The sequence below is a fragment of the Micropterus salmoides genome, unplaced genomic scaffold, assembly GCF_014851395.1.
Source record: "Micropterus salmoides isolate LMB-PRFRI ecotype aquatic unplaced genomic scaffold, ASM1485139v1 Ms_hic_scaffold_21, whole genome shotgun sequence".
Classification (NCBI taxonomy): Eukaryota; Metazoa; Chordata; class Actinopteri; order Centrarchiformes; family Centrarchidae; genus Micropterus; species Micropterus salmoides.
Genome location: NW_024041262.1, coordinates 12,343,947 through 12,357,625, shown reverse-complemented (window position 1 = coordinate 12,357,625; position 13,679 = coordinate 12,343,947). Strand labels below are relative to the sequence as shown.

Below are 13,679 nucleotides of genomic sequence, written 5' to 3'. Positions count from 1 at the left end.
GTAAATGAAAGACATTTTGGATATGTAAATACATATCCTTTCATCAGACTGCTTTCCCACTTAAATATTTGTAACTTGAAAGATTTGACTTCCTCTTTATTATTCACAACAGCATAAATTCTGCTCCGACAGCTCTGTGTGCTTGTCAGGTTGTTTCTGAGTCACACACTAACAAAGCCTTCTTGTTACTGTATAATAAATGGGAATGTGTACGTGGAGAACATTGTGTTCGGAATGATGACAAAAGTTGCCTTTTAATTTAAAAAACTTTATTTGGTCCATCGGAACCTGAGATTGAAAATTAAACGTACATAATGTTTGTACACATATATTTATATTCCCCGCCAGAAAAGATCAATAAAATATATATCACATTCATCAGAGTTCCATTTTTTTTCAGCATTAGGTTTAATTTTTTTGTTTCTACTGTCATACTTTCACTTTTATTGTTTTACTTTTTTACAAGTTTAAAAAGGGTCAGTTAATTTTTTTTCTTACGGTTTTTATCTTTTGTGTGGCTTATGTTTGCAGTCTATACAATTTACAAGGAGAAAACCAGACAAAGGAGAGGAGAGAGAAAAGGCGTTGTGTTAGCTGGTCTGTTAATGACCAGCTTTTCTCAGGTGGCAGCCGCTTCAGCAGCAGGGGGCACCCATGACGCATAGAAGAGTCACCACCACAACTTCACAGAAGAGGAGTAGGTTCATAGGACACCAGCACGAGCCAAAATGACAATTATGACCAAAAAAAACAAACAAACATAGTATAAAACAAAAATCTATCTCATGTAAATGTAAAGTGATCCAGCAGTGACACTGAATTTCGAGGTGCCTCGTCATTGCAGGTGTTTCAGTGCAGGTTCATTTCACATCAAGCTAATCCCTCTGGGCTCAAACTAAAGCCATAAGTTATCACATTCCTTTATCTGTCATTCATCATTTCAGTATTCAACAATATTCATTAGGCAACAGGCCTGCAAATCACTTATAAAATAAATTAGACACCGAATTCACAGCTACTTGGCTGCGAACACACTCACACAGGGCAGACAGACATCTGAAAGTGGTCATTACACATTATGTTTCTTTGGAAAACATATTTACAGTTACTTCAGCTTTGGGGTTTCATCAAAGAAACCTTACGCTGCTGTAGTAGTTTTCTTACAAACTGTCCTGAAGACGTCGTGAAGTATAGTCTGCCAGCGCTGGCAGACGTGGCTGTGCAGAGGAAATAAGACTGCGAGCATGGGGACACAGTGCTGCCATCTAGCATCAACGCAAAAAAAGTTTTTTTACTCAATGTCACTGAGCTTAAGTCCAGAACTGAATCACGAATCTCATGTGGAAACTTCAATGTTTCAACTCAAAAATGATCTTGCCATAAAAAAAATGCATTCTTTTCTACCAAACAGTCATTCATTGTAGGACTGCTCCAGAGATTTTACTTATTAGCTTTCAAGTTTACCCCCATTTCACAACATAATAGTAAGACACCAACTTTGACTTGAAGTCTCCCACTCCATCCTGTTACTATAGTACCGCATTAGTCTTTTCCCCTCTCTCTGATTAAACACCTATGTTGCCATAGTGAGGACAGAAAGATCCTTAGTGAAACAGGAGTAATGGCTTTGATACTGGAGAAATTGGAAAGAACAAGTGGTTGGCGCCCTAAGAGGACATCCGTAAAACAGCTGTAGGCAGCCCATCATCTGAAACAACACAACCCAAATTGAAAGGGAACTACACTATTTTTTGTGTAAAAACATGTCTTAGAGGTCCCTTGCCTCTCTTGTTATGCGTGCAAGCAGTCTGACTAAATGGTACATGGTAACACGAGGACGCTGTGCTGTCGCTAATGTGCTGTCGGTGTATTCTTGTGGGAGGACGGCAGAGATGCTCGCGCTGCACCCAAGCAAACAAAAAATGGTCCCTGCCCTCCCAAAGTAAACTTGGCAGCTCCTCTTCAGAGCTCCCCTATGGCAAACTGACTGTTCAAACAGCCACTACCTCCTCTACTACTCCCTAAGTACACTAAAGTGTAAATCAACACACTAGCAAACTGTTGAAGTGTGAGAAATAGACTCACTGACCTTCGGTACCCCCCCCCCAAAAAAACAAACAAAAAAAACAAACAAACAGTACAAAGCCGCTCAGGTAATGATTCGCCTCCAGCGTTCAGACTACAAACTGAGGCGGAGTAAAAATTTATTAAAATAAGAGAAAGGTAAAAAAGGAGGTACAGTGGTTGTTTCTCTGTAGGGAAAAAAGCCAAAGTTATATGTTACATCTATCGAAGCACTAGGGTGGGAATTCTATGATGTGTCAGTATTTCAGTGGCTAAAACCCCCCATTACAACACTACTCCCTACACCACAGCTTGGCTTGTAACAACAAAAAGATGCTATTCCAGCTATCTGGCCACCATGCACCTGCCACAAAATCAGCTTGAGGTTTTGCTCGACTCCAGCTTACTGTAGAAATCACGGGTTTGGTCCTGAGCTACAGAGAACGCTAGACAGCACAGCGGTGATGATGGAGAGCGGGGAGAGACAGTGCTGTATGAATGATGTTTTTTTTCTACGACCTCAAAAACACAAATATGGACAAGACGGCAACAAGGGTCTCATATAAAAAAAAAAGACAGATGTGTATATTCTCAAATAAAAACAAAAAAAACATGTATGAATATGAGTAAAACTAGAAGATGGGTTTGGCTCATTAAGTACCGTACTGAGGGCTGGGCGAGACTCCCCCTGAAGTCTCCTGCTTTGTCAGATGTCCTTGTGGACGACATAGGGGTGAGTGTCTGATCGTTGCGGGTGATTGGCTCATAGGTTGTGGGCCGGAAAAATGGCTCAGTAGTTACAGCACTCCACCCTGACTTCTCACTGAAAGCAGGGTCGTCTCCAAGCATATGAAACTCAGGGGTGGCATCTGTTCCACTTACAGCGCTTGTACCAAAAACGTCCAGAATTCTAAGTAGCCTGAACTGGATCTTGTTTGGGGCCTGGCTGAAAATTTATTCTGTGAGTAAGTCCCGGTCACTCCATGTGGCCGCTTCCCTCATTTCATCCTGACTTGGCACATCCACTTGGCAAGGGAGAGTGTACGTGGAGCGTTAGGAGGATAGCACGTAAATGTTGGCCATTTCTGTTTTACATTCAGGTGTGTGTTCATCCAAAGAGACGCACAAATACACAGCTTGCTCCATGTTTTAGGACTGCACACACCTCTCGCCCTCCCTTGCCTGTATTTCCAGTGGTCTGACATTTTATTGGATTATAGACTGTGCGTATGCGAGATGGTGGGCGGTGGTCATAGTGGCCTGGGCCGGTGCAGGCCATCAATGTCCGGAGTGAGCTGGGGGCTGTGGGTGGCCTTGGTGGGGGTCCAGTCTCCCAGCGAGGCCTGGGCTGCCTTGCGGTGAGCCAGGCGGTGGGTGATTGAGAAGCCGGCGTTTCCTTCCAGCTGTGAAAGCACCACCAGCACCTGCCTGCAGGGGGAGACGGAGAGCATTCAAAACGTGGCGCTGTCTTTCTATGGTGTGTATGGTGTAGGGAAGCAAGGGACTGTATGAAATGATTGGCATGAGTTAAGGTGCTGTGGTGGCTGATGGACTACAGCACAATTATTCAAACTAAATAAGAACTGGTTTAGAACTACTTTTAAAATAAATATCACAAGGTAAGAAATAAACTATTAATCCTGAATGAAAGATTTCAGAATTTTTGAAAAGTCCCTATGTCTGCCACTTATATTGCTGTTTAACATTTAGTCAGCAAAGTTGAAGCTAGGGTTGGAGGAAGACAATTTGATTAGTCATCACCCCATCACAGTAGCTTGTTTTTCTGATTCCGTCTATTTTGAGACCAAGGTGAGGAAATATGGTGACAGGAAATGAGAAAAACAAAAACTTGCTCCCTTTGACTGTGTTACTCAGGCTTCCATTGGCTTGAGGATAGCGGAGTACAGGGAGAATTACATCTTGTCCTGACTATGAGCTGCTAAATGCTTTCACCTGTGAACTTATTGTATAACATCAAGTGAGAAAGTACATCCGAAAATTAGTGTTTTTATCAAGTGAACTGACATAATAACATGATGTTCTTGGGGGAAATGCAATTAAGAGACACGGCCCTCATGCATGGCGACTTTTTACAGTTTCCCATTATGTGGGACATAACTTTTAGGTGATACAGTCGTAAATTGACATTAATGTGCACTGTAAAGTGTCTGTAAGACTGGAAGTCATACTGTAGATCACCAAAGAACCTAAATTCAGAGAAAGCTAATGATGTGTGAACATCTCCACTGTGCTAGATTTCAAAGGTGTGTATGCGCCTACATTATTTTGCAGGTCTTTAAAGCACTGGGCTTTAAAGGGCAGAGAAAATGGGGACCAACAGAAAAACAAAGGCAACTATTACTGTGCTATTACCAGCCTAAGGTAGATTATTAAGAAATATAGAGCGCTAATCCTTTGGGATCACTGCAATTAAGTGTGTGTGTGTGTGTGCACACAGATTTAATCGTCTAAGTGTGTGGAGGTTTGCTTTACCTGTACCAAATGTTCCCAGAGCATTTAATCTCTTCACTTGTTATAAAGTCAGTTCATTTCTACCAAGGTAATATTATAACTTAATAAAATAAAAAATAAAAAGACTTTCAGAGTTGTATGTGGGTGTGTGTGAGGACGAGAGAGGGACCTGTGCAAAGGAGGTACGCTGTCGATGGTCTTGAGGCTGCCGCGCGTGGACACCACATTGAAACTGTCAGTGCAGTCACAGGAGACGTGGAGGTAGTATTTGGGGTGGCGATTCTCCACCACAACGATGAGTCCCGCCCAGCCATGGGTCAGGTAGTAGCACGTCATGCCCTCGCGGCCCTGAGAGCACACATGAACAGACGCAATCAAAGAAGTGGACAGATATTTAAGCAGAAAAGACACATTTGCAGACTTGGTATAGTGGGTGCAGAAGATCCGTGAGGCTCCTGCCTGTTATATGACGGTAGGAACACTTTAGTCAGGACAGGGCACTTAATACATATATGTATATCAATAATATGCACTTTAGTTTGGCGGTCTGACTCTTGTGATGCTCCAGGACAAATCAGAGCAGGATTGACAGTCTTTCCCTGAGCTCACAGACACCTCAGAGGAGCTTGAGAAACACAAAATTTGATGAAAGTGAACGGATATTTAAAATTAAGACATTCTAAATTCTCATACAGGCACAGACTGAAGTGTGTGCTGTTGGTGTAGAAGCAAGGATGCAGCCCTCAGTAATTGTGTATGCAGAGTAAATGAAATGCTACATTTGTATATGGATCACTTGGCGTTAAGAGACATAGGATGGTGAATGATTTTGCTGCTCCAATTTACAAATTGGTAAACAAATCTCATATACTCTTTTTTGCTAGAGATATCAGACTGCAGCAGATAAAAAGAAAAACAAACACAGCCAGTCATAACAAAAGGATATACAGCATCAGAGATAATCACAGACATCACTAAATACATTTTAAGATTAAAGTCGGTGTGAAAATGGATTGAGATCTGGTGACTGTAATTTTATTCAGGTCATTTTCATACTCAAACCATTCAGTGAGCCCTGGTGTACGGGAGCATCTGCATCTGTTAAGTTTCTCCACTCTTTAATTAAGGTTTTTCATTTAATTTGTCCCCAGTCTGTTTGTCCAAGGCAGGTGTAGGTGAAGATAGTGATATTTCTTCTTATAGCCTAATAAGGACTAAATGGGTTTTTCCCCCCAATTCAAAATACCTTGTGGCTGCACTGATCTGGTCTATTGAGGCTACTCTCTGCAGTGAGACCAGTAGGTTTTGCCAACTCAAAAATATTTTTCCTTTTGATGGAAATATTTAAGATGGCTGAAAGATACACAGCTGTCTGCTTACAATGTAGCTACAGTGAAAAGGCACATCACCACAACAGTGTTAGAATGCATTCTGCATTCACAGTAACAACTCTCTGAAGGTGAGAGGACTTTCATCTTTCATGCATTGGTTGACCCTTTTTTCTGGGGCTTTGGCTGCTGTCATTTCATGTCCAGCGGCCTAGTAACACCATCTAGTAATCCCACTGTACCTAAAATATATCTGTCAGCCACACATGTATGTGCTCAATACAAAACTCTTTTTTCACGACTCAAGACTGCTGAAATTATTTATTAATCCTCTTTTAACCATATTGTTGAAACACTACCGTTCGTGTAGTGGCAGCAGTGCACTCCCGAGTGCTTGGCCCGCCTATCTTGAGTGGTGAGTTCCTGGGGAGATGAATGACTTAACAAAGATGAATTCAAGTGTTTAAAAAGCTCTGTCATCCTCTGAAATACCAGCCAATGTGACAGCACTTTAAGGAAAGCACTGTTCAGGAGAGCCAGAATAATTTCCTTGGGTGTGAGTGGCTGTGTGTGTGTGTGTGTATGTAGGGGAGATGCGCACATACTTGCATGTGTAAAGACAGAATAGGATTGGGGACTGTGCTGAGGAAATCTAAAGTGTTATCTCAAAGCGGCTTACAGAGTTAGAAGCGTTCTCCGGCTTCACAAGCATATATATTACATTCAAAGATGAAGTATGTAGTTGTGAGACAGGGAGAAGGGAGGACAGAGAAAGTGAAAACTGGGGAAGTAGGAAACAATAACAGGTATGTAACAGAACTATGGGTTGGTTTATTGCAATGTGCTTGTTCTGAAATGAGTGTGTCTCACCTCGTGTCTTTCGCCTTTGTTTTCCGTGAGGAGGATGATGGCATCAGCCAGTGTGGTGGCGGTCGCCTCCACCTGCTCCACCATCACCTGTCTAGAGCTGTAGATAGCGAGGATGTAACCGGGGAAGTCCTGGCTGGGTCGTCGTGGCACTCCGCTGGTGGGGCTTGAGACTGGGAAGAAGAGTTTTGTATGGTAAACAGGGTTATAGTATGGATGAACTGATAAGCAACAAAAACAAGAAAAGCATATGCGTTGTGCATATTTTATCCGTACACCTACCGGGCGTGGGCGGACCTCCCGTAGTCCCACTGACATTCATCTGCCAGTGGTTGAAGGCGCAGCAGACAACAGCATACTCCCCCGGCTCCAGCATTACATCACAGCCAACAAACTTTTTCACCGCTCGCTTGCTGTGAGCCAACAAGCGCCCCAGGGTCAGCTTGTTGCCGTTGCCGAAGGAGGCACGAAACACCATGATGCATAGGTCCAGTAGGTGGCTGTCAGCTGTGTCCGAACGCCTGTAGAGGGAGAGGGGAAGAATGGGTTTAGCTCATACAAAGGTAAGGGCGGCAGAAAAAAACAAACAAAAAAAAAAAAACACTGAAGGGGAGGAAAGGGAGGGAGGAAAGGTGGGGAGGGGTGACGGAGGACTGAAAATGCTGAGAACTGTCCTATTTACCTGCTTCCCTCCTGGAAGAGCGCAAACTCCAACGCCGTCCTCTCCAGCACAGTGAGGGCTGTGACAGTGACCGGCCCGCTGGCCTTGCTGGGGAAGCAGCCCTGTAGCCTCACCTCCTGCCAATCTGAGTGAATCTTACAGATGTCCACTGAGTCAAAGTACCTGTGGGAGGAGATGGTTGAAAGGATAGAGCCTTCTTTAGAATATACACGGCATCAAAAGAAAAGTCTGCATGATTCCAGACGTGCATAAGGACCCGTTCTTCTGAGACACCAGCAGTTAGACTGTGCTCTGCCCCTGCCATGAGCTAAGTCTATTTATATGCATAACAAGCAGCTGTTTAACATTAGCATAGCCTCTGAGGGTACTGCTGTACAAACACCATTTACCTTGCTAACATATTAGGCCTCGTCCTTCAAAGAGAGCCCCCTCAGAGACATTCTCTTCCTCACTTTCAGTCTGTTTTCATTGTTTCATCACTTCCTAACCTTGCCTTGACAACTGTCTTACACCTTACTTTTGTCTCCTTGACAATAAGGAAGAAGGAGAGCAAGAAAAGGTAGGTTTGCTGAAGCTTTACATTAGGTTTACATCCCTAGAAATAAATGTGTCTGCAATGAAAAAAACTTCACTTCCACTTGACACACATGAATCAAAATAAGCGCCTTGATATTTGTCCAACAAGCTGACCACCTTTTCTTTTTCCACACTAAAACAAGTCAAGGCAGACACAGGGTGAAGGGTTTGTCATATAGCACAAGGGTGAGATTATTTGTCTGTCGGAGAAAACAAAAACAGAAGACAAATGGGATTCTCGTCTGGGCCGAGTACATTTTTCAGTTTTGAGTCGTTCAGGAGGACTGCCACATTGATCCTTCTGGACTTATTGCAACTCTTATTTTGTTAGACACAAGGGACATGAATAACAGACCTACACACAGACGCGCTCAAAATCTATCTTTGGCAAACCTACTAACCTGGTGGAGATTGTGACAACGCCTATTGATCAGACGGCTTGTAGACCGTAAGAAAAAAAACCTTTCTAGCCAGTTGCAGTGCTGTTCCTGATCTCACAGCTTGGTAGTGTAAAATCAGGTCATTTACACAAAATATAAACACTTAGTGAAAAGCTTTTGTTGACAGCCACACAGATTCCCTTCAAGCTTTATTAGATTTTTTTTCGCTTTTGGCTTTTTAAGGCTGTAATTCAGTTTTTTTTTTTTTTCTTTTCATTTCTAACATTATGGTTCAGTCAGTTATGTTTTAGGACACTCCTAGGCAACAGCTCCCCATTATGTTTCAGATTACTGTTGGTTTTGCTTTCAATCAAACTGTTAACAGGCAACCATGTTTACTGACCAATGACATTTTCTGAAAGCTAGGGATTTGCAGGCATGCATAAAAACCCACAGAAGCAAGAAAAACACTAGTCAATACTTGATGCTGTGTGTGACTTAATAGCAGGATTAATCCAATATGGCAAAACACACTGAGTCTAGAGTCTAAACCTCCTGCCTGCCAAATCCCTGGCTACCAAAGCAACCACAAAAAAAAACCCAACACTGGGGAACCAGTGTATGATGCACTTGTCAACAAACACAATGTATTAAAAACAACAAAAATGTTGTCCTTCAGTTTGTTGTCAATACCAGATGGCCAACAAAATCCACAAAGGCATGAGATTACGAAGCCTTTTAGCACATTACGTGCATCCATCATGGAACGATAAGAGGACATTTTGAGAGTTATTAACATTATTAACATTATCACATGAGCACAGAGTGATTGACTATTAAGTCATCTCTGAAAAAGGTAGTGCAAAAGAAATTCACAGTAACAATGACTTGTCAGCAAAACTGCTGACAAACTATTACTGTTCACTATCAACTTTAAATGCTACCATGCCTCCAGAGGGCCACTAGGGGGGGAGACTGGCAAAGTGGGAATCAGTGACTGAATGAATAGTCTGAAAGGGTGAGTTACTTTATGAGATGCTCCAACTACAAATGAGGTGGTCGTGGGTTATCACTTAAAAGATTTTGTGATGCTACTGTAGTAACATCTGTCATGGGGAAAATAAGCTTGCTTCCTGAGGTAATCAAATCAAAAAATGGTTTCATACAGCTTAGATATATGCAATTAGCACAAAAAAACATCTCTCTGTAAACACGTCTCTTACTTGATAAAGTCGCTGTACTCCATCCAGAAGACACCCTCGCTGCTGCCATGCGCCATCAGCTCGTGACGCAGGTGCTGTGGCCAGTCTGTCCACTCGTCCGACCAGCTGCCGTTCCACGAGAAGCGACCCCACGGGTTACGCAGCCGCAACAACCTGAAGCATGGGCAAAGATGATTTCCAGAAAGTAAGAGAGCCCAATACAGGATCCAGTTAAAGTGACAAGAGTTTTCAGTCAGCACAGTATCCCCATCTCCACAGACTGATACTGCTCCTCTTATGGATGATTGCCTACTTTTTAACAACCCAATTAATTTTACTGCCTCCTCCCTACAGTGAAAAATTTAGGAGGTATAATGAGAAACCATATTGGAGAGGTGTCCCCCCCTCCTACCTCCAAAAAAGGGCAGGTGAATCACTGTTTCCAAGCTGCTTTTCATCTCCTAGCAGAAGGACTTCAACTCATTTTAGATCAAGCGCTGTGGCCCAGCCTTCCACTACGATTGCTTTATGGCAGTAAATTAAAGTGGCTGTGTGAGGCTCTTGAGCAAATTACAGCTGGGATTTACAGCTACTCTAAACTTCCTCTCACAGGTAGGCCAGAAGAGGCCTCCATTGTGTTGACTCACAATGCTATCAAAATCAAAGTGATCAAATTGAACTGATGTGCACCTGTTCTCTATTGGCATCAAGCCTCCACCAGTGTTTCCCATTAATTAATTAGACTATGGCGGCCCGCCATAGTCTAATTTGCATTCGACTCGAGAAAACCACTTTTCTTTTGAGGTAACGTTAACTACGGTAACGTTAACGGCCTGTTTCTGTCACTTGTTTGTCGGCGATTAAGCTAGCCGCGCCTACATTTGGAGTGCACACGTATTAAAGAGGTGGTATTGGGCTTTTTGGCTTTTCCCCTCTCCTTTATTGAGTTATATATCTTTTTTGTGCATGTAACAGGTTTGCAAAGTGAAAAAGCCCAAAGTCCAGCCCAAAGGGAGTTCCCATCTCCCACAGAAAGCTCTGCTCTGAACTGCTTGAAAACAGCTCGTTTGTAGTCCAGCCCTTCACTTCCTTTACTTGTGACATCACAATGAAAACGCATCATAAAGCTTGCCAAACGCCCTCAATCCAAGCTAGTCTGAGCGGAGGCCCTTTGGCTCGACTCGCCTTTGTTTGGTTTTCCATTGTAGAAATGTTGTACCTGTACCTGCTTCCAGGTACTTTTTTCACCTCACCTCACCTCCGTCAAGGTTCCAAGCGAGCTGAGGTGATACTAAAATGTAACGTGAAAACACAGCAGACTGCTGATTGGTCAGAGAGAATATTCACTATTCACTGCATCATCATTGCTGCACCAGACAGAGGCCAGCAACAGAAAGTTTTATATTTTACAGTTTTCGTATGGAATTTCATCACTAAATCCACTTCTGAGAAGTTTTGAGGTGAGAAATCAGCTGTGTAGATTTCGTATATTGACAGTTTTACGAGAAGTGATGGCCCTCTGCTCTCGCCGTCACACAGACCGCTGCAGCAACAACGGCAGAGGAAAACACAGCTGGAAGGTTTTCATACCGCTTATCTGTCTTTACATTCTGAGTAATGCTGAAACGTTTTAACTTAAAAAAGAGAAAGCTGTGTGGATCGCTGGTGTGTGTGTTGCAGCGAACATTATATCGCTGCAGTTGTGTGTGGCGTTGCTATGACGACAAGCTACGTACTATCTCTGGGTACTGTCTGCAATGGAAAACGGAGCAGGGCCGAGTAAAGTCAAGTCTTTCGATTGGCGCTATGGTAGCATTTTTCAGCAAGGCAGCATAGATCGTCAGAACACCGGCAACAGTTCAACGTTTGTCCTAATGGTAAGATGTGGAACAATGATGTTGTGTGGTTGTGGACTGGTAATAACTTATACCATCTGCTAGGTTACAGTCGCAGACTGAAGCGGCTTTGATTTGGATCACACTACCTTGTTTCTGCTTCACGCCACCTTCTCTGCTTCTGATTGGCTAGTAGTCCTTACCTGGGAACTGTGCATGTGCAACTCCCAACAAAGATTTTGTACAAGTAAGATACATAACTCTGTAGTTCAAGAGCGGAGCGTACAACACATAGGGTGTAAAGAGGAGCTGCAGCAATATGCAGTATGAGAAAAATATGGTGTTTTTTGAAAATTAAATCATGTAAATCTGTTCTGGTACAACCCCTAAATAAGATTTTGAACCTGAAAATGAACATAATACCACCTCTTTAAAGCCTTTATGCTAAATCCACTGTAACGGCCCAGTGCGAGCTGACAGGCAGGTTAGCGACATTTAATTTTGCGCCAAATTAATGCATTTAACTTTTTTCTTCCGAGGGGGCATGCCCCCGGACCCAAGAGGGTCCGAGGCCCACCCACCATAGTCTCTTAAGAGCCTGTGGGAAACACTGCCTCCACCCCATATATCTATGAATCACTCAGGAAATACCTTCACAAAGGACGCATCTGTCCAACTAATTTAAATTTACGACAGATATGGATTTTATAAGTGGAGTTACCCCCCCCAAATTCTGTATTCCCATCTCAAGCTGTTCTTTTAATGATATCCTCAATGTTCCAGGACTCTCCCAGATAATGTTACAGTCATACTGGGTCATGGCCACCAGTTTTAGTTATTTAAACGCTGTTTATGAGAAGTTCCGTCATTTCAGCATGGCAAGCACCTAAATACTGCAGTACCCATTAACCTGTCAGAGGGATAATTCAGAGCTACAAAATCCTTTGTTGATGCAGTTAACAAAAAAAAAAAACAATCCCGTATATGCTTAATTCATCCCGTGTGTCCTAGAATTAAAAGGTTCATTGGTTTATGGCGCAGATTGTATTATCAGTTTTCTCAACAGCATAATATTGTGTTTCCACCCGCAGTTAGTTCTTGCCAATGTGCACTGTGGGAGTCGTAGTTAATTTCTAACCTTATGGTGTTATCTACACAGTCTTCATTTCATTTTACGTTTCCCTTTAAAGTCTACTATGCTTTCTGTTACAAAGACAAAATAGATGTTAAGAGGGAGGGAGAGCTGAGCAAAGGGGAAACGCAGGCATGCAAACTGGTCAGGGGTAAAAAAGGTGAGAAGGATATGGAAGCAGATATACACTGCTCAAAAAAATAAAGGGAACACTTGAACAACACAATGTAACTCCAAGTCAATCACACTCCTGTGAAATCAAACTGTCCACTTAGGAAGCAACACTGATTGACAATCAATTTCACATGATGTTGTGCAAATGGAATAGACAACAGGTGGAAATTATAGGCAATTAGCAAGACACCCCCAATAAAGGAGTGGTTCTGCAGGTGGTGACCACAGACCACTTCTCAGTTCCTATGCTTCCTGGCTGATGTTTTGGTCACTTTTGAATGCTGGCGGTACTTTCACTCTAGTGGTAGCATGAGACGGAGTCTACAACCCACACAAGTGGTTCAGGTAGTGCAGCTCATCCAGGATGGCACATCAATGCGAGCTGTGGCAAGAAGGTTTGCTGTGTCTGTCAGCGTAGTGTCCAGAGCATGGAGGCGCTACCAGGAGACAGACCAGTACATCAGGAGACGTGGAGGAGGCTGTAGGAGGGCAACAACCCAGCAGCAGGACCGCTACCTCCGCCTTTGTCTCCCAGGTCTGGGAGGAGATCCCTCAGGAGACCATCCGCCACCTCATCAGGAGTATGCCCAGGTGTTGTAGGGAGGTCATAGAGGCACGTAGAGGCCACACACACTACCGAGCCTCATTTTGACTTGTTTTAAGGACATTAGCTGGATCGGCCTGTGTGGTTTTCCACTTTGATTTTGAGTGTGACTCCAAATCCAGACCTCCATGGGTTGATAAATTTGATTTCCATTGATAATTTTTGTGTGATTTTTGTTGTCAGCACATTCAACTATGTAAAGAAAGGAGTATTTAATGAGATTATTTCATTCATTCAGATCTAGGATGTGTTATTTTAGTGTTCCCTTTATTTTTTTGAGCAGTGTACAAACAGAGACTGTGTCAGAGTGGTCTGTTTAAACTTACATGTTTGTATAGATAACGTGCAATTGTGTACTGCAAC

At 43.0% G+C, this 13,679-nt stretch overlaps 1 protein-coding gene across 3 annotated transcripts in view; it reads right to left on the bottom strand.

The window, feature by feature from the left end:
* Positions 1–252: 252 nt before the first annotated feature.
* The window catches only part of capn15 (calpain 15), a 41,082-nt gene continuing 27,655 nt past the window's right edge, over positions 253–13,679 (bottom strand). For 2 of the 3 annotated variants that reach the window (XM_038736297.1, XM_038736296.1), the window contains 6 exons: positions 9,593–9,745; positions 7,414–7,575; positions 7,014–7,252; positions 6,735–6,904; positions 4,706–4,884; positions 3,315–3,492 (listed from right to left, as the gene is read on the bottom strand). In XM_038736297.1, the coding sequence (XP_038592225.1) occupies positions 3,315–3,492; positions 4,706–4,884; positions 6,735–6,904; positions 7,014–7,252; positions 7,414–7,575; positions 9,593–9,745 (1,081 nt within the window). Of the gene's footprint in view, positions 3,493–4,705; positions 4,885–6,734; positions 6,905–7,013; positions 7,253–7,413; positions 7,576–9,592; positions 9,746–13,679 lie in introns of all 3 variants that reach the window. The other variant, XM_038736295.1, reaches the window with a different exon arrangement.